Source organism: Eubalaena glacialis, chromosome 19 (assembly GCF_028564815.1).
Source record: "Eubalaena glacialis isolate mEubGla1 chromosome 19, mEubGla1.1.hap2.+ XY, whole genome shotgun sequence".
NCBI classification, from domain to species: Eukaryota; Metazoa; Chordata; class Mammalia; order Artiodactyla; family Balaenidae; genus Eubalaena; species Eubalaena glacialis.
In genome coordinates, this window is record NC_083734.1 from 48993163 (window position 1) to 49017734 (window position 24572).

Consider the following 24572-nt stretch of genomic DNA (forward strand, 5'->3'; position numbering starts at 1 on the left):
TTATAAGTTGGAAGCTGGCACCAGGAGAAATGGTTACTTTAACCAAAACCGAATTTCTAGAGAGTAATGTTTAGGAGTTCTGCTAACCCTTTTCAAAGCTCCTGACCTAGCGTACCCCCGCCTCTCCCCTCATGGCCCCTGTTACTTATTACCGTCTGTCCTCACACCCCGCCCATTGACCCGGAACTGTTCTCTGCCTTGGTTTTCGGTCCCCAAGCCCCTGCTTCTGCGCCTGCGCGCCAAGGCGGCTCTGATGCCGGCCGCGGAAGAGGGAAGATGGCGCTTGACGGACCAGAGCAGGTATGGCGGCGGTGGTCGGACGGGGACTGGGGCTGGATGCGAAACAGGTGTGATCCGAGGTGGGCAGCCGGCCGGGGCAAGAGGGTGGGGGGAGTCGGGGGTGGGTGGGCCAGTCTAGACTGGGCCCTACCTGGGACCGGATCTGCTGTGTCAGCGCCGCCCCCGGCGGGTCAAGGCAGGGCCGGGAGTGGAAGACCCGGTGGAAGCCGAGTGAGTGAGAGGAGCGGTGGGAGCGGGAACCCACCCTTCCGCGAGTCGGGGGAGTCGGGGGACACGTCCTTCCTGCTGACTCCTCCTGTAGTAATAACACCTCGGGTTTGTATAGCGTTCCCGGGTGTGTCGTCTCTTGATCCTCCTGAAAGTCTTAAGAGGTAGGCACCGTTCTCATTCTGTTTTAGTTTAGTCACGGGGAAATGGTTCGGAGGAGATGGAGTGAGGGATTAGAACCCAAATCTTAAATCTCCGAAATCCAAGCTGGAAGTAGCTTTATCCCTTGGATGTTTAACCTGTTGGTTACTAATTACACTGTGTCTTCAGATGGAGCTGGAAGAGGGGAAGGCAGGCAGTGGACTCCGCCAGTATTACCTGTCCAAGATTGAAGAACTCCAGGTGAGAAGGGACTCCAAAGGTCCAGAGGGAGCTAGAAGGGGGATGAGGGATTGATGGAACGGATTTCTACAAATCCATATAATTCCACTGGGGGCGCAGTGGAAGTAGTACCAAGCCAACGGTATAAAGTATATGAAGTTAACAGCTTCTTGTTCCTCTCAAGTCCCATCATTTTGAAGGTAGTATTCACAGTTCATTAAACATCTTTAAGTCAAATTTTAACGTAAGAGGTACCCCCAGCCAAAAGTCATTCTTCTTAGAAGAAGCCTGAATGAGAGGGTTTCTTATAAAAGAGAAGACATAGGATCAGAAGATGAGATTTATCAGAGGGAGGGTTGGGGCAGAGTGAGGGAAGACAGAATTGAGGAGTCTGGACAATGCTGATTCCGTAGGACTGAATGAAAAGGAACTGGACAACCCAGTGCTCTAGCCTAAACAGGGAGCAGGGACCATAGAAATAAGGAAAATAATGTCAATTGGATGGAGGAGAGCCACAAGGAAAAATTCTGAACTCCAGGTACATTTGTAGGTATCATATTTGGTTTGTCACTTTTTTTTTTAGAAGAGACTGTGATATATATATATTTTATTTATTTATTTTTATTTTTGCCTGTGTTGGGTCTTCGTTGCTGCACGCGGGCTCTCTCTAGTTGCGGCGAGTGGGGCTACTCTTCGTTATGGTGCGCGGGCTTCTCATTGCGGTGGCTTCTCTTGTTGCGGAGCACGGGCTCTAGGCGGGCTTCAGTAGTTGCGGCTCGCAGGCCCTAGAGCGCAGGCTCAGTAGTTGTGGCACACAGGCTTAGCTGCTCCGCGGCATGTGGGATCCTCCCGGAGCAGGGCTCGAACCTGTGTCCCCTGCTTTGGCAGGCGGATTCTTAACCACTGCGCCACCAAGGAAGTCCGGTTTGTCATTTTTGAAATGCATTACGTGTGCTTTCATTTGTTCCTCACGTTAGCCCTGAAAAGAGGCAGGATAGGTGATGCTTGCAGTTTGGTAACAGATCTAGACCTTTTACATAGCTTTCATTGGCTTTACCCAACTGTTAATTGCCAGCAATGGGGCTAGAACTTAGGCTTCTGACTCAGAGGTCTTCCCACTCTACCGTTACCAGTCTGCAAGAAACTGACTATGTGAGCCAGCTGTTAACTCTTCTCCACTATGGTTATTCCTGGACCAGTATTAGACAAGCAGCCTTTTTTTCCTGTGGTTGTCCTACACTCCAGAGGGACTCTTGGAGGACAGGATAGGGTCGTTAGAATCATATTGGAGAATCTGAATGGAGAATGCAGGTGCCTTGTGCTCCTTCCTCGCTTAGCTCATATCAGCCTATGAGGGTTTCGGCCAAGATTGTAACCGCCTACCGTTTTCCACCCTTTGCTTCTTGTCCTCCACAGCTGATTGTGAATGATAAGAGCCAAAATCTCAGGAGGCTGCAGGCACAGAGGAATGAGCTTAATGCAAAAGGTGAGGGGGAAAGATGGGAAGGCTGTGTGTGGGCAGTTTGAAGTGAGTCTTCACATTGGTGCCTATTGCTTTTCCCAGTCTAAGGCCATGCTCTCTTTACATGCACATCTCTCTCCTGAGCCCCATCGTAATCTCCTTAAAGACATGAACTTTGACTTTTTTTTTGAGGCCTTCCCTTCAAAACTTTACAGTGGTGCTTAGTTCATGCATGTTGAATCAAGTCATGGGTGGGGGACACCAAAGAATCTGGGTGGCCATTGTGTCTGTTTCACATCTAGTTCGCCTGTTGCGGGAAGAGCTACAGCTGCTGCAGGAACAGGGCTCCTACGTGGGGGAAGTAGTCCGGGCCATGGATAAAAAGAAAGTGTTGGTTAAGGTAAAGGCGACGTGACCCCAGGGACCAGCCCGTTGCCCACTGCGTTCCCGTAGCTTTGTGTGTAGCGAGGACACTGTTGTCGCGTTACTGTAAGACCCATGTGTCTTCCTGGGCGAGGTTGGTGATTTGGTGGCTGTCGGGGAAGGTCATGAGCTGTTGTTTCTCTAGGTACATCCTGAGGGCAAGTTTGTCGTAGACGTAGATAAGAACATCGACATCAATGATGTGAGTGCAGCTGGGGAGGTGGGAGGTGGGGGTTCAGCTCTCACCACACCACTTCCTGAACCTCTCTCTCCTCACCCAGGTGACACCCAATTGCCGCGTGGCTCTCAGAAATGACAGCTACACTCTGCACAAGATCCTGCCCAACAAGGTAGACCCATTGGTGTCACTGATGATGGTGGAGAAGGTGCCAGATTCAACTTACGAGATGATTGGTGGACTGGACAAGCAGATCAAGGAGATCAAAGAAGTGATTGAGCTGCCCGTTAAGCATCCTGAGCTCTTTGAAGCGCTGGGCATCGCGCAGCCGAAGGTGAGCAGGGCTTCTGTGGGAGGACCGTGCTGCTACTGTGCATCTCCTGCCCCAGGCTGGATAGACTGGAGCCTGCTTACGCTGGCCCTCCCCATGCAGAGGGCCTGGGGGAGAGGTGCTGCCAGGCCACCGAAGTGGTTTGGTTATAAGCTTCAGAAGGGACCTTGACGTTCATTTTTTTATCTCTAGCATCTAATACGGGATCTAGCACAGTGCACGCACTAGATAAATGTTCATTGAGTGAAACGTGGAGGCCAGCTTTTTGCCCCGAGTCCTGTTGTTCTCTAGGGAGTGCTGCTGTATGGACCCCCAGGCACTGGGAAGACACTGTTGGCCCGGGCTGTGGCTCATCATACAGACTGTACTTTCATTCGTGTCTCTGGCTCTGAATTGGTGCAGAAATTCATCGGGGAAGGTAACTGTGGCCAGAAACAAGAAAACTATAAGGCGGCGGGGGCTGGGGGGCCCATCAGCTTAACGCCAGCTTGGCCTCTGTGCAGGGGCAAGAATGGTGAGGGAACTGTTTGTCATGGCCCGAGAACACGCCCCATCTATCATCTTCATGGACGAAATCGACTCCATCGGCTCCTCACGGCTGGAGGGAGGCTCCGGAGGGGACAGTGAAGTCCAGCGCACGATGCTGGAGCTGCTCAACCAGCTGGATGGCTTCGAGGCCACCAAGAACATCAAGGTGCAGTGGGGTCGGCTGTGGGAGGAGCCAAGGGAAGGCCCCAGGTGAGGCTGCAGCCTCAGGAAGGGCTTAGCTGACGCCACCTGCTCTGTCTACTCAGGTCATCATGGCGACTAACAGGATTGACATCCTGGACTCAGCGCTGCTCCGCCCAGGGCGCATTGACAGAAAAATTGAATTCCCACCCCCCAATGAGGAGGTTTGTGATGGGCAGTGCTGGCAGTGGCTCTGGCTGTGAGGGCAGGCCGTGGGCTCAGGCTTTTCCTCTCCCATCACTAGGCCCGGCTGGACATTTTGAAGATCCATTCTCGGAAAATGAACCTGACCCGGGGGATCAACCTGAGAAAAATTGCTGAGCTCATGCCAGGAGCATCAGGGGCTGAAGTGAAGGTAACTGGAGGGCCGAAGGAAATGGGGGCAGCGGCAGGAAGCTCCAGGTTCCAGGGCACAGCCTCAGCGCCTGTCTTCCTTTCCCTGCTCAGGGCGTGTGCACTGAAGCCGGCATGTACGCACTGCGGGAGCGGCGAGTCCACGTCACCCAGGAGGACTTTGAGATGGCAGTAGCCAAGGTACAGGCCTCCATCTTTCCGCCTTTGCTGATGGTGGCTCTGGAGCAGTGGGGATGGGGCGCGTGTTCACCCAGTCTCTAACTTAAATGCTTTCTCTCTCTCCAGGTCATGCAAAAGGACAGTGAGAAAAACATGTCCATCAAGAAGCTATGGAAGTGAGGTAGATGTCCTTTGTGTGGGTCCCTCAAATAAAGCTCTGCAGGACGAGACCTTGAGGACTTGAGTCTGTTAATGAGTGGCCGCACTGTTCAGTCACCAGGTCTGGGTACCACCAATAAACAAAGATTTATTTGGAAATTTCCAAACCTGCCAGAAGTGGCACTTGCCAAGCCCTAGGCCCACCCTCCTTACCAAGCTCCAAAGGGCAACGATAGTCCCCGCCATCTCTCCCCTGCACCTACCCCTGCCCACACACACCCCTGCCTCAGGCCCCACCAGAGAACTAGTGTGCCCTCCCTCTAGGAGGCGTTACCCCTGGGCCCAAGAGCTGGGGTGGCAGCCCTCTGGCCTCTCAGGAGATGATGGCGGCCAGAGCCGCTTGCATAGATTGAGAAAAGAAAATAAGGAAAGAGACACCAAGTAGGGCTCCCTGAAAAACCCCAGCTTACCCCTGTACAAAAAAAAGTGGCTCCCGCATAGAAAAACCTGCTCCACGAATAGTGCAAATACCCAAGAAAGGAAAAAAAACCAGCAGCAAGGCTGGGCTGGTAGGAATGGCAAAGAACTTTGGTTTGGAAAGGCTAGGAAGAGTGTGAGCTGTGCCCCTCTTCCTCGCCCAGCTCCTCAGAGCCAGCGCTGACTCTCGCCCCAAGGGGGTCTGTAAACAAGCAAAGCCAGGGGCCTTTGGTTCTGAAAGGTCTCGGTTACCATGTCAAAGCACAGCCTCCAGGTCCTACTTGGGCCTGCCTGCAGGGGGGCAGAGGAGGCCTCTGCTGTGAATCCGATTAAAGCCAACGTGTAAGTAATAAGGCTTTGGGACCAAGCAACAAGGAATCCTATCACTACACTTATGAAACTAAAGCTGGGGAGCAGAGGGTGACAGGAGACACCCCTCACCCCCTCCTTATCCTACATGTCTGTGCCCCAGAGGGCGGTCCCCTTCCAGGCTGAGGAGGGGGTGGCTCCAGGGCTGGGAAGAAAGGAAGGGATCCCTGAGCAGTTAGGTCAGGCGGATTCCCAGCACCTGTTCCAGTTCCTGCCTTCGCTGCTGCACCTGGAGGAGGGAGAGACGGGCGGCTCAGGCCTGTGTGCCCGCCTGCGCTTGTGAGCAGCTCACCCTCCCCTCTGGTGTGCAGTCCAGCTCAACCACAGGCGGGCAGACGGGGCGGAGCCGCCTCACCTTGGCAAAGATGTGCCTCCCCACTGCTTCCTGGGCCCAGGGCTGGTGGTAGAAAGCAGCACGTCTCTCCTCCTCAGGATTCCCAATCACATCAGTGATGATCTGCAAAGAGCCAGGAGGAAAGCTGAACATGATTCCTACCCCTGACCTATCAGCCCCCGGAACCGGAAGAATAAGTGATGGGGGCACAACCACCCAGAGCTTAACATGGGATCAACCTCAGGAAAAAGGAGCACACCTTGAGGTCCCGGCGCTGGGAACGGAGCCATTCCTGGATGAAGTCCTGGGGGTCAGTGCTAAAACTGAGCATGAAATCCCTCTGGGTCTTCAGCTGGTTGATGGACTCAATGGTCTCATGGATCTGGGAAAAGGGGTACATGTGTCAGACTGGCTGTTTCCAGCCCTAATCCCAAAGGACTCGGATCCCATCCCAAGGTGCCACATGTAGGAAATGCCCGAGAGCCTGCCTGGCCTCACTGTGGGCCCCAGAGGAGGTTGTGAGGGTAGGGGCCCACCTTGACATCAAGAGAGGCGATCTCCTGCTGATTGGTGGTGGAGGCCAGAAAATTGCTCATCTGGGCCTTGAGCGGGTCATCCACCTCCACGTCAATGTCGTAACAGGCTGTCTTCTTCTGGTCGTTAGGGTCCACACTACACACAGCACAGGGGAGGGAAAGCGTGAGCACACAGCTCCACCCCACCCACCTGGGCCAAACTGCACACGCTCGGGGAGCAGGAAACCAAACCTGCTGCTTCTCTCTGGCTTTAATTCAAGCCAGAGGTAAACTGCTCTTAGAGAAGCCTTCCTCCCCCTCTTCCCATTTACCTAATGACATGGTTGATGACAATGGGGTCTGGATGCTGCAGCAACCCAGCTAGCTTCATGGGAATCTCAGAGAAACGGAGTCGGCCACAACTGAAGATCTAGAGAGAGCACCAGAGGGTTGGTGATGCCTCTGTGGGCACACGGGGAAGTGGACCATCCCAGGGGCGGTGTGAAGAACGTGGCTGAGAACTAGCCCAATGGAGCTCTGGAGCCGCAGGCAAGACAGGGGCTGCGAGACTAGAGGGGGGACGGTGTCCCAGCTAACCTGGCGGAAGTACCGGTTGCAGTTGATGTACTCCCGCTCGTGGCCGTCCTGCAGCTGGTTGTGTTTGATGTAGAGCCACAGGGCCTGCATGATGGCAGCCCTCGTCTGTGTGTGCACCCCCAGCAGCCTCGCCAGTCGGGGGTCCAACTTGTACTGGGGAGGCTGGGATAGACAGAGGGGAGTCAGAGGAGGGGTTCTTGTGGGAAAAAAAAGCAGAATAGGACAGGTACGGGGACAGGCTTTACAACAGGGACCTGCCCCGATGCCCCAGAGGAGACTCCCTGTGACCCCAAACATGGCCCCAGGGCACTTGTCACCTGATGATCCAGCATGAGCAGGAGGGTGCACTTGACGTTGAGGTCTCCGGGCCGTTTCACCTGGAAGCCATCTGTCTCCTGGGTGGTGGGCATCCGGTGCCACTGGCAGGGGGGAGGGGAGCAGAGCTCATCACCAAGGGGGTGGGCATGAACATACACACCTGGCCCTGCAAGGGGACTAAGGCCATTTCTCTGGCAACCTGGCACGTCACCCTGTGTTCCTGAACCCCAGGCCCACTCTCACCTCCACCAGGTGGTTGTCAGGCCCGTACAGTTCCTTGTCCAGCTCAATGACGAGGCTCTTAAAGAATGAAGAAAACTTCCTCTTCTGTTTACTAGGCTGGGGATGCAAAGGGGTGTGAGATAGGGGTGCTGCTGAGTGCTCAAGCCTAAGCTACACTAAGCCCCAAACAGAGGAATATTGTTTCAGCCCTGAAGCTCAGGGTACTGAGGATTCTTGGGCCCTGAAGGAAGTCGGGAAAAGTGAGAGACTTGAGACAGGGAAGGGGCTCTATGCAGCCCCACTGTCAGCCAATTAGAAAGGGGCACCCCTTCCTCGGGGCACTTTACTGCCATCTGCAGGAAGAGTGTTGTAATAACCGTACAAATCTCCCACCTGGTGCTGGCTCAGAGCTGTGCAAAGCGTGAACTGTGGGCAGTGCCCTCTCCCTCATGCAGGACGTCCCCGGAAGCGCCCGAGTGTCTGGCCCGCACAGGCCACCTCCCTTCCAGACACCTCCTTCCCCAACTCACATCATCCAGCAGTTTTCCCTCTACTCGGAGTTCCCAGGAAGCCACCTTGTCCCCTGCGGGGTTTCCCCCGGGGGTCCCTGCGGTTCCTGCACTATCACCTTCTGCCTTGCTGGGACTGAACGTATTAGAAATATAGATCCGCAGCTTTCGTTTTTGCTAAAGAGAGAAAGACGACCGGTTAGCTAGAGGGGGACCAGTGTGTTGGAAAACACTGCTACCCAATCTTCCCGTCTGAACTCATTCAACATCAATACAGAGCAGTGACTGTGGGCCAGGCCCCTGGTTAGGCACTGCGAATCAAGAGAGGAAATTTCAGTCCTGGCCTTCAAAGGACTCACAGTTTCATAGGGGAGACAGATGCACTACCAACAGTTCCAACACAGGGGGATCAGTGGTGTGACAGAGGTACAGAGGGGGTGCTATCAGGCAAACCAGAAGCCTCTGGCTCATATTTTAAATGAAACTCAAACACCCATGATGGTCCCAGAATATCATCTCCTGGAAAGGCTTCACCATTCAAGAGGCTGTTCTAGATAAAGCTTCTCCAGGGATGGGGAAGAAGACAGGAACTATCCTCATCTACCCTGTAGTTCTGCCTTTCAAACTTCTGACCACGATCTACAATATTTACATTTTAAATCATGATCCAGGATCTGCACACATAAATACATGAAATAAAAATGTCGTTAAGTCCTTTACTACTGTGAAGAATTAGTATAATTCCTACTATGTTCTATTTCATTAAGAACGTGCTGGCCCCACCACACTAAATTGAGTTCATGCTCAATGGGCTGTGTCCTACAATGTGAAAAATCCTGCTCTAGCCCATCACAGACCCTCGCGTGGCCCCTGGAAAACAAGGCCAGGGAGAGGCAGAGAAGCCTGGCAAGGCCCAGAAGTAGCCGGGACTGCACACACCGTCAGAGGCTTTTTGATGGCCTCCTGGATCTCCATCCGCTTTCGAGCAATGGTCTGGTCCAGCTTCCGCTCAAAAGCCAAGAGATCCATGTACGCCTGAGACTCTGGGACAAGCTCCCGAATCTGGAGGAAGGGAGAAGGGGTTCATCAGCTTGTTTCAGCTGCAGCTCTGGCTCCTTCCTCCATTCCTCCCTCACCCCAGGGTTAGGGGAGACTGACTCCACCCCCAGCCAACCAGCCCTTGGGTGAGCCTCCTAGGCCCCCTCCCAACATACTCACTCGCTGAGGTAGAACTTTATCTGCCATCTTCCTCCTCTTTAACCTGGGAGGACAGAAACCCACTTAAGAGGTCAATGGTCCAACGTACCTCCCCCACCCGCCATCTACCTCTCCAGTCCCCAGGACCTTCCCCCAGGAAACCTGGGAGTCTTCCTCAATCATCGAAGCTCTTAGGACAGAAGGAAACCATCTGTTACCACTAGAGCTGCACTAGATGGGGTGGGAGAAACAGGATAGTCTTACCCCCGGCGCTGGGCAGGCATCGGGGGCTGGGCCTGGGGCACAAGCAGGCGTTTTCGGAATGGGTCCATCATGGTGGGTGGCATGCCAGGTCGAAGTGGAGCAGCTGAGCCAAATGGGGAGCCGGCAGGGGGTCCCACCTGCAAGCCAGCCATGGGCATCCGGCTCCCTGGTGACATGCCAGGCCTCTGGGGGAAGTGAGCCAACGGAGATGCACAGGTCAGCGGCGGGGCCCTTTGGGGCCCGTAACCCATTCCCTCCCTCCCTCTGCTCAGCCAGGTCCAGCCCTGAGCAGCACACGGCAGAGCCCGCGGAGCCTGGGCAGGAGTGCCAAGAACAAAGCGGAGCAGGCGCCTGAGAGCAGAAGTGTAAACCACACCTGCCCCGCCCCCTTCAACCGCCCTGGCAGCCGTGCCAGCGAATGAGGCCTGCAGAGCCCAGGGGTGGGAGGAGAATCCTGCCTGCAGAGAGAAGAAGGGCCTGGGGGAGTTTCTCAGGGCCCTTCGCCACTTCCAACCACCTTCCGGCCCTAGCACACTACGCCCCTGCTCCCTGGGACCAGCCAGCTTCAAGGCACTCCTGAGGCTCTCAGACGGTCCCACCAAGCACTCCCATCCTCTCCTTCCCCCAGCTTGAGGGAGAAGCCTGGGGGCAGTATCGTAGCCAGGTGGCTGGGTGTAGTGTGATAGGAGCAGGCTGACGGGTCACAGCCGCAACACCCATCCCCTGTGGCCAGCCTGGTGGTGTGACTAAGAGGAGAAAGGCAGTCCAACAGGCTGGCAAGCCCATCAGGCAGTGGAACCCCAGGTGAGCAAGCTGCAACAGGATGGCGTGGAGCCTGTCCCGACTGGTGGCGGGGGGGTCTCAGGCGGAGTACAGAAACCATCTGGTCGCCATATGGCCCCTACTCATAACAACAACTGGACCCTTCTCTCACCTCCCCACTGCCCAGCCCCCAACCCCTACGCCAGAAGACCCCGAAGGGGAAGCTGTGGCTCCTGAGGGAGAGAGAGCAGCTGGCACCTGGCCTCTGCACGTGGTCCATGCACCACCTGGTGGCTAGGGCTGGCTTGGCAATGCCAAGCTGGAGAAGGGAGATAAGATTATCCTGGGATGCAAGGATGGAAGTCTTAGGATCAGCAGAGGAATCTGAATGAGAGGCGGCTTCTTTAGAAGCCTGCAGAAGGACTTCCCACCGAGGTCAGGCTCCCCAGCATCTCTGTGGAGCCCCTCGGGGAGTAACCCCCGCCCCTTCCCCGAGGCTGCTGCCTGCAAGGCCTGTTTGGCAGCTCTGCCTCGTACACACTGTCCCTGGCAGCTTCACAGGGCTGGCCCCAGGGCCCAGATTATGCAACCGCCAGGACCAGCCAACCGAGCCAGGCTGGGTGGGGACTCGCACCAAATCAAAGGACCCCCGCCCCCCACCCCACCCCACCCCGCCAGCATCGGGAGATTCCTGCTCCACCTCTTCAACCAGCACTCAACCCATGTTCTCACCAAGGAGGGTCAGATTCTTGACCAGATGCAGAGATGGACAGAAACGTGACCCAGAGATGGGGGGAAGGGGAAAGGAGTGGGGCGGGAAGGAAGCGTTTGGGAGGATGGAGTTCAACGTGGGGGGCTCTGTCTGGGACCTCTGGAGTCCTGCCACAAGTCTCTCCTCATCAGGAGGAGAGGCATCTGAGCTGTTGAGAGGCAGACAGCCTGCTTCTCTGCCTTAATGAGCCACAGCTAGAGATGACAGAAACAACTCAGGGTGGCCACAGCTGAGAGCCCAGCCCCACGCACCCTAGATTCGTTTTTCCCACCAGCGCCCGAGCCGAAGGGGAGGAACAACTGAGGCGGGGGACCTGCAGAGTGGGAGCCGGGGCCTCTTCACTAGGGCGCCCGCAGAACCTCCTTGGCAACACGCACCCCGCTGAGGCAGGTGCTCCCGGAACAGGAAGTCCCCGGACCAGGCGGCACAGGCAGGGCCTGGAAGAGGCCCCTCCCAGACGCTGCTCCAGACTCTTCCCGGGCGAGGGCCCCCAGCTCGCCCAGGGCCCCAGGCTTCTCCCGAGGGGGAAGGGGCCCAGGGAAAGGCTGCGTGCAGTTCATGAAGTCCCAGCTCGGCCTGGCCAAGCTCCACACCTGGGCTCTGAAGCACCAGTAACTCCTCCTCTTCTAAAAAAACAGCCCAAGAGTTAAAGAAAAGAACAGAGCCCCGAACTCTTGGGCTCCCTGACCCCCTTCCTGCAGCAGGGCTAGCCAGGGAGGCCTGGCTCGGTGCCCTGAGCCTCGGGAGCCGGCAGTAACCTGCTCTCCCTCAGCCCGACAGCAGCCCACGTCCTCAGCTGGACTCTGGCTCCACCACTGGGGACAGCAGGGGCGGGAGGCCAGGCCTGATGCTGCCACCTCCAGAGAGCACGCTCGCCCGGCTCAGCGCCTGGGGCCCTGGCGCTCCTGGTGGCTGGGCCTAAGGACCGAGGAGAAGAACACATACCCCTGCATACATAGAAAATATCTTGAACTCTCTGGCGTGAACCCAGCAATCTGTGTTTTTGGGGTTTTTTTTTTTTTCATTTTTTGTTTTCTTTAAGCTCCTTAGTAGACTGTGACACTGTAAGAAGGTGGGTCATCGCTTCCCTTCTATCAATAGGCTCCCCTATTTGCCCCACTTGGGCCTGAGAGCCTTGCTCCTCCAGCTCACCTCATGCACCCTAATAGAGAAGCACCCCCGCTCCTCAGATCTAAAATCCCTTCTCCGGAAGTCACATAACTGGACTTGGAAAGAGGCCAAGCAGGATCCTCCTCAAACTCAGCCAAAGTGAACTGCCCCCGACCCCGGCATCTACCTCTACTGCCGACCCCCCCAACCCCGTCCCCGGGAAGAGGAGGAGGAGACCCTGAGAAGCTGGATGGCAAGCAGAGGCTCAGTGCCTTCCCCAAGGTCCCCACTCCTAGAAGCCTGGGGCTACCCAGACAGCCAACTCAGCCTTGCCACCAGCCCAAGGCCACTCCCTACAAATCACTGTGGAATCCATCCTCTCAGGGGCTTTCCCCAGGCCACATTTCCCATGGGCTGCAAGCTGAGAAAACTAGAGAGGCTCCTATCGGGTCCTTAGATCCTTCCCAGGCCAATGGCCCACAGGGAGGCTCCTCAGCTAACTCGCCCAAGAGCCAGAATGACAGATGCAGGGATCCCTCAGTGACACCCTGGGCCCATGAATCCCCAAGGGGGAGAGCAAGATGGGAAAGATGAATCCCAACTGGAGTCTTTGGGACCAGATCTGTCCCTGTCAATACTCAGACCTTGGTTTTCTTCACAGGGAGGAGGGAGAATGAGGGGTAAGAGGGAAAAACCACTGCCCCCAAATGAAGCATCTCTTTACAAAGTGAGGGCCCAGGGCTCCTGGGGGGATATGTGTCCCCTACTCTATGAGGATCCATTTGGGGGACCTCTACCTGGGCACGTGAGGTAGAGGAGACATGAGAATCTCCCAGCTGCCCTGAGAGATTAGCAAGAAGCCAGTGTCAAATGCTGGGGCACACGGATTGGGATATGGCATTGTTAGAACCTAAAGACTAATTAAAAATGGGGGGGGGGGACTTCCCTGGTGGCGCAGTGGTTGGGAATCCGCCTGCCAATGCAAGGGACACGGGTTCGAGCCCTGGTCCGGGAGGATCCCACATGCCGCGGAGCAACTAAGCCCGTGCGCCACAACTACTGAGCCCGCGTGCCACAACTACTGAAGCCTGCACTAGAGCCCACGCTCCGCAACAAGAGAAGCCAATGCAGTGAGAAGCCCGCGCACCGCAACGAAGAGTAGACCCCGCTCGCCACAACTAGAGAAAGCCTGCAAGCAGCAATGAAGACGCAACGCAGCCCAAAAAAAAAAAAAAAGTGGAGAGGGTGGCGGGAAAAAGGATGGGCGCAATTCCCAAGCATTCTGGGGGCGACCAGAAACAATGAACTTGGGGACTGATAAGCCCCCCCCCCCCAGTGTCAGGCTGAGCTCCTCACACACTGACCCCAAGGACGGAGTCTCTGCCTCTCAATGACTTTTGAAGCTGCAACCCGAGAAGCCCCTCTGCAAAGCCAAAAAAGACAGAACCCTTTGAAGCAACTCTCTGCAGGCTCCTCCAGCCGCAGACCAGCGGTGCTCAGTGGAGCCTCTCTGCTCCTCCAGACTGATCAACTCCTGGACACTATGACACCAGGCAGAAAGCCATAAAGAAAGTCTGTCCAAAATGGGCTGGGCTTTCCTCCTTCCTCAGGCTTGTCCACCACCCTCTCTGGTCTAACCCAGAGTCATCCCTGTGTGAAGGCCCCTGGGCCTGACCCAGGAGTAGACTACCCCTGCACAGGCTGGAATCCCTTATCTTCTGCCTCCGGTGGCCGTGGGAAGCCAGGCCCTTCTTCCTCCTCCTCAGCAGCTGGGAGCCATCTCAGACACGCTAGAACTCTGCCAGTTCCCAAGTAAAAAAAAAAACAGAGCAGACTTGGAGTAGGACCAAGACCAATGCAGGGTAACCTGCTTTCTCAGTGAGGGTCCTTTTCCAAAACTTTCTCATCACTTCCCAGGACCCCTTACCCGATAATCTACACTAGACTTCTCATCCCACCCGCCCACAACTCACTAGGTCCAACAACGCCTCCATCTCTCAGTTGCTCAGAATCCCTGTTCTAAGGAAGAACCCCGACCCTCCCAACTGCTTCAAACCCTACACCCCAGAGTCGCTCTTACCTTCTCCCCCAACTCCTCCACCACCACCTAGCCGAGCCCGAGGGTCCCTGGCCTTGCCCCCCACCGTGCCCCGTGAAATCCGCATGCAGAGCCCCTGTGCCGTCTGTCCAGGAAGCTGCCCCAGGGCCCTCACTCGAGGCCCCCTTCGCCCCCTGCCCCGGGCGTGCTCGCGGCGCCGCCCGCCCATCAGCCCTCCTCACCTGGAACTGCGCCGCAGGGCCCGCGGGGCCCATGGGGCGGAAGGCGGCGGCCCCGGGGCCCCCCACGCCTCCAGCCGGCCCGGGCCCCCTGAGCGCCGGTCCGGGCAGCATGCCGGGTCCTGCTGGCGGAGGCGGAGCTCCCAGGGCCGCGGCAACGGCGCCGCCGCCAGGGCTCAGCGGGGGCAGCGGGAACCCGCCCGCGCCACGGCCCGACATCGCTCCGTCCCGTCCGGCGGTGTCTCGATCCGGACTCCGGGCTTCGCGCTGAGTTCGCTCCGCGCTCCGTGCTCCGGGACTTTCCGCTCTAAATTCCGGGTTCTAGGGTTTGTTGATCCGGATTCCGGGATTTCCTAATCCAAGTTCGCGAGTTCCTCACAAACCCAGTTTGGGGCAGGGCCGATCCTGATTCCGGTCCTGCCCGGGAAATTCCGGATCCGGGATGTGCTACGGGCCCGCTTGCCTCCCCCGGCCTCCGGAGGTTTGGCCGCCAGTGTCCAGTTACGCAGAGGCGTCAACTAACCCCCTGCCCCGCCTAATCCAGCCCAGCACTAAGCCCCGCCTATACCCAGCCGCCCAGTGAGAGGATGCCTCCTCAAATCCCGCCCCTCGCGAGACCCGCCCCCAACAGGCACCACCCCTAACCGCCGGCCTCCCGGAGCCCCGCCCACACCCCTTGGGCCGGCCCTCCATCGGAGGGGCGGGGGCGGAAGCTCCGCACGGAAAAGCGGGGCGGGGTCAGAGGTCAAAGGTCAGGAGGGCTTCTACAGTGAAAGAGAAGTTGCTGCTTTCTCCCTCGTGCAGCCGAGTCACCGGGGTACACGGCCACGCTCCCTGAAAATACTTCTATCAGACATCCTTTCTAGGTTTTCAGCATTAAAGACAACTTACAGCTGCTCTCTCCAGCAGAACAGCTGCCAACTTGACTTTCTTTAAAAGCCCATCCTGGGGACTTCCCTGGGGGCGCAGTGGTTAAGAATCTGCCCGCCAATGCAGGGGACGCGGGTACAAGCCCTGGTCCGGGAAGATCCCACATGCCGCGGAGCAACTAAGCCCATGCGCCACAACTACTGAGCCTGCGCTCTAGAGCCCTCGCGCCACAACTGCTGAGCCCGTGTGCCACAACTACTGAAGCCTGTGCACCTAGAGCCCGTGCTCCGCAACAAGAGAAGCCACCGCAATGAGAAGACCGTGCACCGCAACAAAGAATAGCCCCTGCTCGCTGCAATTAGAGAAAGCCTGCGCGCAGCAACGAAGACCCAACACAGCCAAAAAAAAAAAAAAAAAAAAAAAGCCCATCCTGGTGGCTCAGAGCTGCCAAGGGACTTGGCTGCCCCAGACCTGATCCAGCTGTGTGAAGGGCTGAATTGGCCAAGCGCCGAGTTCTTATCGCATATTTTGAATGTGCCTCTGCCTCACTTTAAGGAAGCCTAGTACTTTACTCCACAGGAAATGTTTCTAGGCAAAGGAATTTTGCATTATGAGAAGCCTCCCTGAGTTAAATAAGATCCTTCTCCAGGATTTACAGCACTTTTCAAAAATTCAGTACCTTTTCAGAAATCAGCCCTGTGTCAGAGGTACTCAGAATAAAGTGCTTCAGCTGTGCCAGGTGTTCTGTGATTTTTCTCCCCATGATACAGACCAGTGCTTCTTCAACTCTAAGGAGCATAAGAAACACCTGGGGCTTTTGGTTTAAAATGCAGATTATGATCCAGTAGGCCTGGGTTCTGCGGTAGGGATCAAGATTCTGCATTCCTAACGAGCTCCCAAGCAATGCTCTTGTTACTCAGACTACACTTTTGACTATCCAAGATCGACTTCTTCATTATACAAATTCTCTGCTTTATGTTTTCATCCCAACCAAGTCTTGCACCATAGCACCCCAGATCCTGTTTACAGTGCAACCCTTTTTAGTTAGTTCTGCTCATCTGTACTTCCTGGTATCTTTATCCTCCAGTGATAAACCCTGCTATTGCTGCTGCTGCTGCTTTCCTGCCTCTTGGTCTTCTCAGAGATCCCTCTCCTCTTTCTCCCTAAAAGTGGGTTACCTGCCAGTCTGAAAACAGACCACTGGAATTGTTCCAGTCATTGAATCAAGGCCCCTCCCCACCACTGCAAAGTGGGTAAAGAATTCTTGACAATGCAGTTAATGTCCATTTCAGGACTTTCAAGCTGCTAGTCCAGAGGAAGTAGTAAGTGTGAATCTCCTGGGGAGCTATTCCAAAATATCCCTGCCAAGCCACCCCCCTACGTACACATACACACACACACACACAAACCGTTGGCTCCCAGTGTTGTATTTAAAAAAAGACCTCCCAGGTAATTCTGACACAACCCTCCTTGTATGTGTAAACAAGTGAATGATCTTTAAGTGTAGTGAGATAAAATGATAAACAATGTCAGCAATGAGCTAATTGCAATGAAATAATATCCTCAAGGTGTTAGGGGGAAAACAGATACCTAAGACATGGTAGAGGTTAAAGAAGATTTCCTAGACAGCAGGCAGAGAAGAGCTAACATTTATTAAGCATTTACTACACATATTATCTCATTTAATCCTCACAATGCATATAAGGTAAATACTACTTTTACCTCTATTTTAGAAATCAAGGCAGAGAGATTCAGTTCCTTGCCTGCTCTTACTGTGATGGTACTGGGATTCAAACCTAGTTCTGATCTGGCTTGAGAATCCACAATCCAGGCACTTACCCACTATATATGACTTCTTGTTGGTAACTGTTATTCCTCTATTACCTCTGGTCTGTTATTACTTGCAAAGAAACAGTGTTCAAACTGAAAAGCAAGTGCCACAGGGACTCAGAAAGAGGTTGATTGGTAGGGCCTGATTAATCGGAAAATGTTTCCTGGAGCACTTTCATTTGACGAAGGAGATACGATTGGTGGTCACCCCGTAGATGAAAGGATCTGATATCTCACTTTGAGACAATTCAGAACCTTGTGAAAAGAGAGCACTAGGTTAACACTGAAGAAACGATAGAGATGTGGGGAGGAGAGGCCATTTCCACTGCCACCCTCATAGGACCTAATGGTACAGCCAATTACATGACTTGCAGTCATGGAGGCAGCATTCCCATGCCTTTGTTCTTTCAACTTGGAATGCCTTTTTCTCTTCCTCCCTTCTTCCCTTGATACTTATTCTGCTCAGTGACCACTTTTCAGAATTTCATTCTGAGACCTTCTATGGTCTCAAAAGAAGGACTTTCCCATAACCTCTGGACCCTGTTGTATCTACAGATGCCCAGAGACTGAATGGAACTAAAGTATTTAATGTAATAAAGTGTTTAATAGTAAAGTATTTAATACAACCAGAGCCAAAGCGATAATCCCCAGCATGGGCTCTATGGTTCCTTGCCCAGCTGTCTGGTGGGCAAAATAGCCCCAAAAGAGTTCACAAGAGAAAGGCCCTTGGAGCAAGATGGCCCTAGAGCAAGCAGGCAAAGGATCACTCCTCAGTGTGGTGACCCTCAGGAGGTTGGAATTACAGGAGAAACAATGTGGTAGTCAGGTCATGGTGGGAAAAATTTATCATGATGGCAGCATTCTGGGGCTGTACGAGGGGTCTGTCCCCGCTGGAGCATCCAGGCAGCTGACGCATCCATCTCCCATGTGGATGTGGTGGGGAGGCAGGCCTGGGGCACTGCCCAGTCAGAGCAGCAGAAGGGCTGGATAGTAAAGCAGCAGATGCTGTAGTTGCCATTTGAGAAGCCTTTATTGAACACCTTCCGTGTGCCAGTCCCTGACATGTTCTAGCAAAGAAGATAAATGCATAAATAGATCATTTCTCCATGTGACAACTGCTAACATAAAGGTATTCACAAGGTACCCTGGGAAAACAAAGGAGGCCTTTAGTGGGGGAAAGGAATTAGTAAAGACTTCTTGGAGGAGGTTATGCAAAAGAGGTTATGAATGAGTTAGGTAAAGAAAACAGTGTAAGACTCAAGGGCATGAAGCAGTACAGGGTGAAGAGAATCAGAATCAATTTTGCTGGATTATCAAGTGTAAGTCAGAAAGCTCCTGTTCTGTGTGCCCAATTGAGGTCACAGTTCTCAATACACATATTTTCACAGTCAACACAGTCTAGCAGGTAAAACTCCTGAAGCACAGACTTCCAATAGTGGGAGCAGATACCAGGATTCAAGAAGTGGTCTTTAGGCCTACAGCCCAGGTGACACTCCTGGACTCTCTGGAGCCAAGGTCTGGGGCTTGATTCTACCATTTGTTCTCTCCCCATGCAAGGTAGAGGGTTATGATGCATTCCGAGACCTACGTGGCATTGTGGTCTCAGAGTCCTCCTCCTGGTCACTTCTCAGACCCTCCCAGAGGTGACCTCCTAGCTCTGGAATTTGGCCCCAGAGCTGCTGGTAAAATGGAGAAACAGACCACTAAAACAGAGGAAAGATAAGGGTCTCCCCTGGGATCTCTGACTTATCCTCACTCTTCTTCTGGTCCCTAAATGTGCTTGTCCTCTGACATTCTATCTTTAGCTCTTTTCTATATACATGACCTACCCAGACATACTCATCTACTCCCATCCCTTCAATTACTATTTTCTGATGACCCTAAATCTCTAACTCCAACTCCCACCTCTCTCCTGACCTTCAGATCCATATCTCCAACTCCCTGCTAGATGCTCCCTAGGTCATTTAAACCCATCTGTCCAAAATCAGTATCTCATTGTCCCTCCTCTCAGTCTCCTCCCCTGTATCTATCTTGATTAAGGGCATGAAAACATGGCGAAGGGCCAACGCTGCCTTGCTGAGACATTCAAACTGGTCTTGTAGGCAGCTGAGAGCCAAAGAAGGTGGAGTGACCCAAACAGATGCCCAGGGCGCCTGCAACCAAAAGCAAAGAGAATAGAGGAAGCCTTAAGGACCTTCATTCTTGAAATCATCTTTTACTCTTCCCTCTCTTACTCCTGCTCAGTCTTAGTCACCAAGTTCTATTGGTTTTAACCTCCTAAATCTCTCTTAGATCCATCTTACCCATCTTAGGTCAGGACCTCAACACCTCTTCCATAACCTCCCTCTGCCATGGTTTCTCTGCTAATAGGCCATTCTACCCCATTCCCCCTGCCAATTTTATCTCAAGATAGCAAATCTGATCACATCTCTCCATTTTCTCATATTCGTGTGCCCTCCATCACCTTCACTAGTGGGCTTTAAACCCACTGTGGTCCTTCGGGTTTCTCAGAGCTCTTGTGGAGAGCTGAGAATGAGGTGAGAGGGCAGAGCTAGGAGTTCCTCCCTTGCTTGACCTCCCCGCACCCCACCTTCCATATCCCTGCTTCAGACAAGGAGCTCTACTTTTTTTTGCTTTTTATGTTGAGTGACCTTGCATGATTTCTTTGGCAGAAAGGGTTCCTAAAGGGTTTCTAAAATGTTAAAAGCCAATGGCTTCCAGAAGAGTCTATATCTAAACATGGTGTAATTGGCTCTTTATTCTCTGTCCTCCTCCTACCTCTCTAGCTTTATTTTCCACCAACATCCCATGTATTCTACCATCAAGCCACACTGAACTTGCCCTTCCCTGAACATACCTTTCATGCTGTGGTTCTTCTGCCTATGATGTCACTAGAATGTAAGCTCCTTGAAGGCTGGGACTTTGTTCACTGCTGTGTCCCCACTGCCTGCAAGTATACCTGGCACAAAGTTAAGTACTCAATACATATTTATTAAATGAGTAAGTGTTCTTCCCCAGTTCTCTGCTATGCAAGAGTCTGTTTATTCTTCAAGGCCAACTCAAATGTCACTGCCTCTGGAATTTTCCGTGATTTCCTATCCCCACCCTCCAACTGCCATTGTCAATTTGTTGTTCTCTTTTCTGTTTTCCATAGCACTCAGTCTAAATCTGTGTAAGAGTACTCATCATAATTGTGCTGTGGCTTTTGTTTGGGGCTCTCCAACCATGCACCCCTGCAGTGTGAACTCCAGGACAGTGCACAAAAAAATGCCTGCTCAGGAAATAACTCTGATAAAAGTTACCTCTGCTTCCTCACCCTAGAACTCTGTTCCAAGTTGGTCCCAATCAGGAGTTAACCCATCAGGGCAGAAGGTTAAAACCAGCTTAATCATAGTAGTTAACTTTGACTCCCAAATCTTTCTTGAGCTTTACACTCTCACTCTCTAGAACATATTGACTTGTGACCTTCCACCTGGATTCCTGGATTTTTCTTTGTTTACTCCCTAGCTCAGATCTTATCCTCACCTTGACTCTGATGGGCTGCCAAGGTTGATTCACTTAGTACTAACTCCTGATGTTTAACTCTTAATCTATACGCTCTCCTGATTCTGGTTAAGACTATACTGATCCTAACTAGCCATTTAGCCTCTATGAACAAGTTGCCCTGAGTTAGGCATTGCCAGCCCCACGAATAAAGAGCAGGTAAGGGAGAAAGAGAGTCTCGAGGGATCAGGGAGGCAGCAGATATGGGGAGCCAAGAAACCAAGTAAAAAAAGCAGTCAAATGAGAGATGCACCTTCAGAAGAGGATAGCTCTCCAGCTGGGGTTTCTCCGGCTTTTGTCAGGTTCAAATCTGCTGCCTCTATAAGCCAGTCCACAATCATGAACCACCTGGGCCAAAGCAATTATCCATCCGAAGGAATGCCTTCTCCACTTCTCTAGGAAAGCACCATTCCCATAAAGAAATGGGACAGCTGGAGCAAGCTTATTTGCTAAAATTCCATTCACTAAGTGACCATTTTATAAAATTACCAGAACTTTTAAAAAACTATTTTTACATGATATAGCTATTTTTATTACATGGGATTATATTAACAGCCTTAAAGATTTTGAAGGTTAAAATTTTAATTGAAGAAATGAAATTTAAGGCTGATATGCCATTGAGGAACTGGGAAAAGGATAATAAAAATGTAAGCATATGACAAAATAGAAAATGACAGTCAACAGTACCTGAAAAAAAAAATAAGCAGCTGAAAAAATCCTGACAAGTGCAGAAATTTTGATTTCTAACAAGGAGTGATTAGGATGTTGATTTGGTAGCACTTTACAGAAAGAGTTAACATAAATGAGCAAAACCATTCAAAGCCACAAAAGAGAAATGAGGGCAGCTTAAAGGGGTTACTATGATAGAGCTTATGAACTAGCCTCAGATTTGATATGCATTAACCAGGAAAATGAATTTGTAAAGGACCAAAAAAACAAACAGAACAGTGAACATGCTAAAAATCAGGTAAAGTAACAGAAGCAACCACATCACAAATACATTTTGCTAGAAATAACATACTAAAGTGATATGCAAATTTAGAAATTGGTAAAAAAATTCCTGAAAATGGTAACATTCTAGCATGAAACTGAAATTTGGTTACTGATACTGAAAAAATTTTATGAATATTAAATATTTCTATAAAGACTTAAAAAACAGCTTTATTGAAATATGATTGACAATCAACTACATGTTTAAATTGCAGTTTGATAAATTTTGATATATACGCTATTTTCATAAAGTCTTTAAATTACTCTGTGACTTCAGACAAATTAAATATTCCTTAAAATATTACCATGAAAATAAAATAAAAACCTGTCAATTAAAATTTCCCAGAAATCTCTGAAACCTTTTAAAACTAGCCCATAAAATAGTAATTGTTGGGAACTTTATGACGAGGTAAAAGAAACACTTTTTTGGAAAAATGGTATTGGGGTCATCTCCATTTTGGCCTTTTGAGTTGTCTGGGGCTGGGATAAGTTGAGGGCATGTCTCTGACAAGCATAGTTCCTCCACTCTCTCCCACTGATAGAGGATGCCAGGGGTGGGGATGATGCACCAAGCTTGTTGCCTGGAAGAGGGTGGTGGTAATGTCTTCTCTGGTCAGATCCAAATTCTCATCCTCACCACTACCTTTGGGGACAAGCGATGGAGAAGCAGAAGGAAAATGAAAAGCAGTCAAAGGAGGTTGGTGTCACAAAGCTAAGAGTCCTCTGAGGGAGTTATGCCATGCCTCCCCTAAAGAAAATTAAGGTGTGAAATCACCACTCTTCACAGACTCTCAGCTCACTCAATTACTAAATATTTATTGAGTGCATACTATGTGAGCCATTGTTCTAGGTGTTAAGGTGACAGCAATAAATAAGACACATGAAACTCATGCCCTCATGACACTTAGATTCTAGAGAGAAAACAATAAACAGATAAACAAAAAGAAATATACAGTGGTGTATCGGTAAATATTTACCAACCAGTTCTCAGAAGAACAAAATCAAACCCTGATTTGTAACCTCTGACAATTTCAGTGATATAAATACTTCCACCATTGTAGTAAACAATAATGGAAAAGAACATGAAAAAGAATATACATATATATATGACTGAATCACTTTGCTGTACACCAGAAACCAACACAACATTAGTTGAGAACGGCTCGCCCATTCGAGTTGTTCCAGAACACCACTAGATATTTTTATTTATAGCACTGGATAAGTGCTATAAAGAAAAATAAAGTCTGGCAGTTTTAGAGATTAGTCAGGAAAGGCCCTTCTGAGATCGGAAGAGGAAAATACAGATGCCCATTTACTGCACACCTATTTTTAGTGTCAGAAAACAATGGTAGGCACTTTCATATAAATAAACTAAATGCCATTCCTCTTGACAGATGAGGAAACTGTAAATTTCCCATAGTCTTAAAGCTAGTAGGACATTTTTGAGGGATTCATTGGCTTGTTTAGCCCCCAAGCTTCTGTTCTATCCAACATTCTCCCTCAAACTGTCAGTATGGAAGGAGAGGAGGCAGTGGTACTAGGGTACAAGACAGGCAGCTGAAAAAAAAAATGGTTCTTAAGACTTATACTAGTCAGGACTTCCCTGGCGGCGCAGTGGTTAGGAAGCCGCCTGCCAATGGAGGGGACATGGGTTTGAGCCCTGATCCGGGAAGATCCCACATGCCGCACAGCAACTAAGCCCCTGCGCCATAACTGCTGAGCCCGCGTGCCTAGAGCCCGTGCTCCGCAAGAAGAGAAGCCACCGCGATGAGAAGCCCGCGCACCGAAACGAAGAGTGGCCCCCACTCGCCGCAACTAGAGAAAGTCCACAGGCAGCAACTAAGACCGAACGCAGCCAAAAATAAATTAAAAAAAAAAGACTTATACTGGTCACCAAAACTGCCAACATTAATAATTTCCCGGCCTGCCTCCCCCATACAAAGATTAGTGAGGCCTCTCCAAGTCTGTTTCCTCATTCACGAAATCGGGTTAAAACTACTGCCTCCTCGCTGGAAGGGAATTCTATTAAACGAGATAGTGGATGCACCTAATAACAGCCCTCCTAAAAAAAAACCTCCCAAATCCTCAAGTTTCACTTCACCAAGAAACTCAGCCCATGCCTCACGGTCAGACCAACGATTACGGGAGAGCCAAAGCCGCAAAAAGATGCCGATGTGAACGGCCCTATCTGGGCTCAGGGAAAGGTTTCTGAGACACGACCCTCGGGAGACGTTAGACGTGGAAGCTAAGGAAAAGGGACCTGGGGTGAAAAGAGGCAACAAAGGATTTACAAGCTCACCTTAATTTTTATAGCTTATTGATAAGCCCTGGGCGGGAGCAAGGGCGCAGACACCTTTGGTAGGAAGTGAGGCCCGAACAGCTAGTTCCCTCAATCGTGTTACTTCTATGTGGAGAGCGGGATATAGAAACGGGGGTCGCAGCGCCGAAAAGACTTTTCAGATAGTGGCAGGGCGTGCCTCCGAACCCCTTTCCCAGCCCACCCAGGAAGAGCCTGGTGGAGTCCCAGCAGGATTTTATGCGAGTCCCCAGCCGAGGTCCACGGCGGAGCCCGCTCGGAGGACCAAGGCGAGAAAGAGGCTGCGCGGGCAGTCCACTCCCGCGCGGGAGCCTCACGTGTTCAGGACGCACCACCAGACGAACAGGCACAGGGGTGCCGACAACCCCTTGTTTTCCTTACAGAGGCATTATTTGCTACAACCACCATTTCCCTTTTGTTTTCACGTTTTTTTTTATGTAGTAGCCATTACCTTGAGTCAAATGTGCTCTCTCTGCCAAGCAGGATACAGGTTTCCCTACTCTCATCTTCCCCGTTACCCCCTCCTGTCGTCCTAGCTTCCGGCCCGCCCCGCTTGTCTCAGCCAACCCTCGCTAAGCTTCTGCGTAGACGTCATGAGTTTCTAGGCAGATCAGGC

The 24572-nt window shown here is 51.9% G+C and overlaps 2 protein-coding genes across 4 annotated transcripts; one reads left to right on the forward strand and one right to left on the reverse strand.

The window, feature by feature from the left end:
- Nucleotides 1–211: 211 nt before the first annotated feature.
- Nucleotides 212–4754, forward strand: PSMC5 (proteasome 26S subunit, ATPase 5). Its single transcript, XM_061175915.1, has 12 exons — nucleotides 212–300; nucleotides 838–909; nucleotides 2305–2374; nucleotides 2653–2750; nucleotides 2919–2975; nucleotides 3055–3285; nucleotides 3574–3700; nucleotides 3786–3976; nucleotides 4077–4175; nucleotides 4256–4366; nucleotides 4459–4545; nucleotides 4651–4754. Exons 1-12 carry the CDS (start codon nucleotides 277–279, stop codon nucleotides 4702–4704), a joined length of 1221 nt encoding a protein of 406 aa, XP_061031898.1. The 5' UTR covers nucleotides 212–276; the 3' UTR covers nucleotides 4705–4754.
- A 19-nt stretch (nucleotides 4755–4773) lies between these two features.
- Nucleotides 4774–24193, reverse strand: SMARCD2 (SWI/SNF related, matrix associated, actin dependent regulator of chromatin, subfamily d, member 2). 3 transcript variants are annotated; one of them, XM_061175912.1, is made up of 13 exons: nucleotides 14410–14899; nucleotides 9486–9670; nucleotides 9243–9285; nucleotides 8964–9086; nucleotides 8046–8201; nucleotides 7537–7632; nucleotides 7293–7394; nucleotides 6976–7137; nucleotides 6711–6808; nucleotides 6400–6535; nucleotides 6123–6245; nucleotides 5885–5986; nucleotides 4776–5758 (listed from the first exon to the last, which is right to left on the reverse strand). In XM_061175912.1, the coding sequence occupies exons 1-13, from the start codon at nucleotides 14623–14625 to the stop codon at nucleotides 5705–5707; spliced, it is 1596 nt and encodes a 531-aa protein (XP_061031895.1). In that variant the 5' UTR covers nucleotides 14626–14899; the 3' UTR covers nucleotides 4776–5704. The 3 variants fall into 3 exon arrangements, with proteins under 3 accessions (XP_061031896.1, XP_061031895.1, XP_061031897.1); XM_061175914.1 differs by lacking the exon at nucleotides 14410–14899 and adding an exon at nucleotides 23939–24193 and having other exon boundaries at nucleotides 4778–5758; XM_061175913.1 differs by lacking the exon at nucleotides 8046–8201 and having other exon boundaries at nucleotides 4774–5758.
- Nucleotides 24194–24572: the final 379 nt, after the last annotated feature.

Coding starts and splice junctions, on each gene's coding strand:
- SMARCD2 (XM_061175912.1), bottom strand. CDS start 14,625: ATGTCGGGCCGTGGCGCGGGCGGGTTCCCGCTGCCCCCGCTGAGCCCT. Junction 9,671..14,409: donor GCCCTGCGGCGCAGTTCCAG/GTGAGGAGGGCT, acceptor CACTTCCCCCAG/AGGCCTGGCATGTCACCAGG. Junction 7,138..7,292: donor TGCTCATGCTGGATCATCAG/GTGACAAGTGCC, acceptor TGTCTATCCCAG/CCTCCCCAGTACAAGTTGGA.
- PSMC5 (XM_061175915.1), top strand. CDS start 277: ATGGCGCTTGACGGACCAGAGCAG. Junction 2,375..2,652: donor GAATGAGCTTAATGCAAAAG/GTGAGGGGGAAA, acceptor TTTCACATCTAG/TTCGCCTGTTGCGGGAAGAG. Junction 2,751..2,918: donor AAAAGAAAGTGTTGGTTAAG/GTAAAGGCGACG, acceptor TTGTTTCTCTAG/GTACATCCTGAGGGCAAGTT.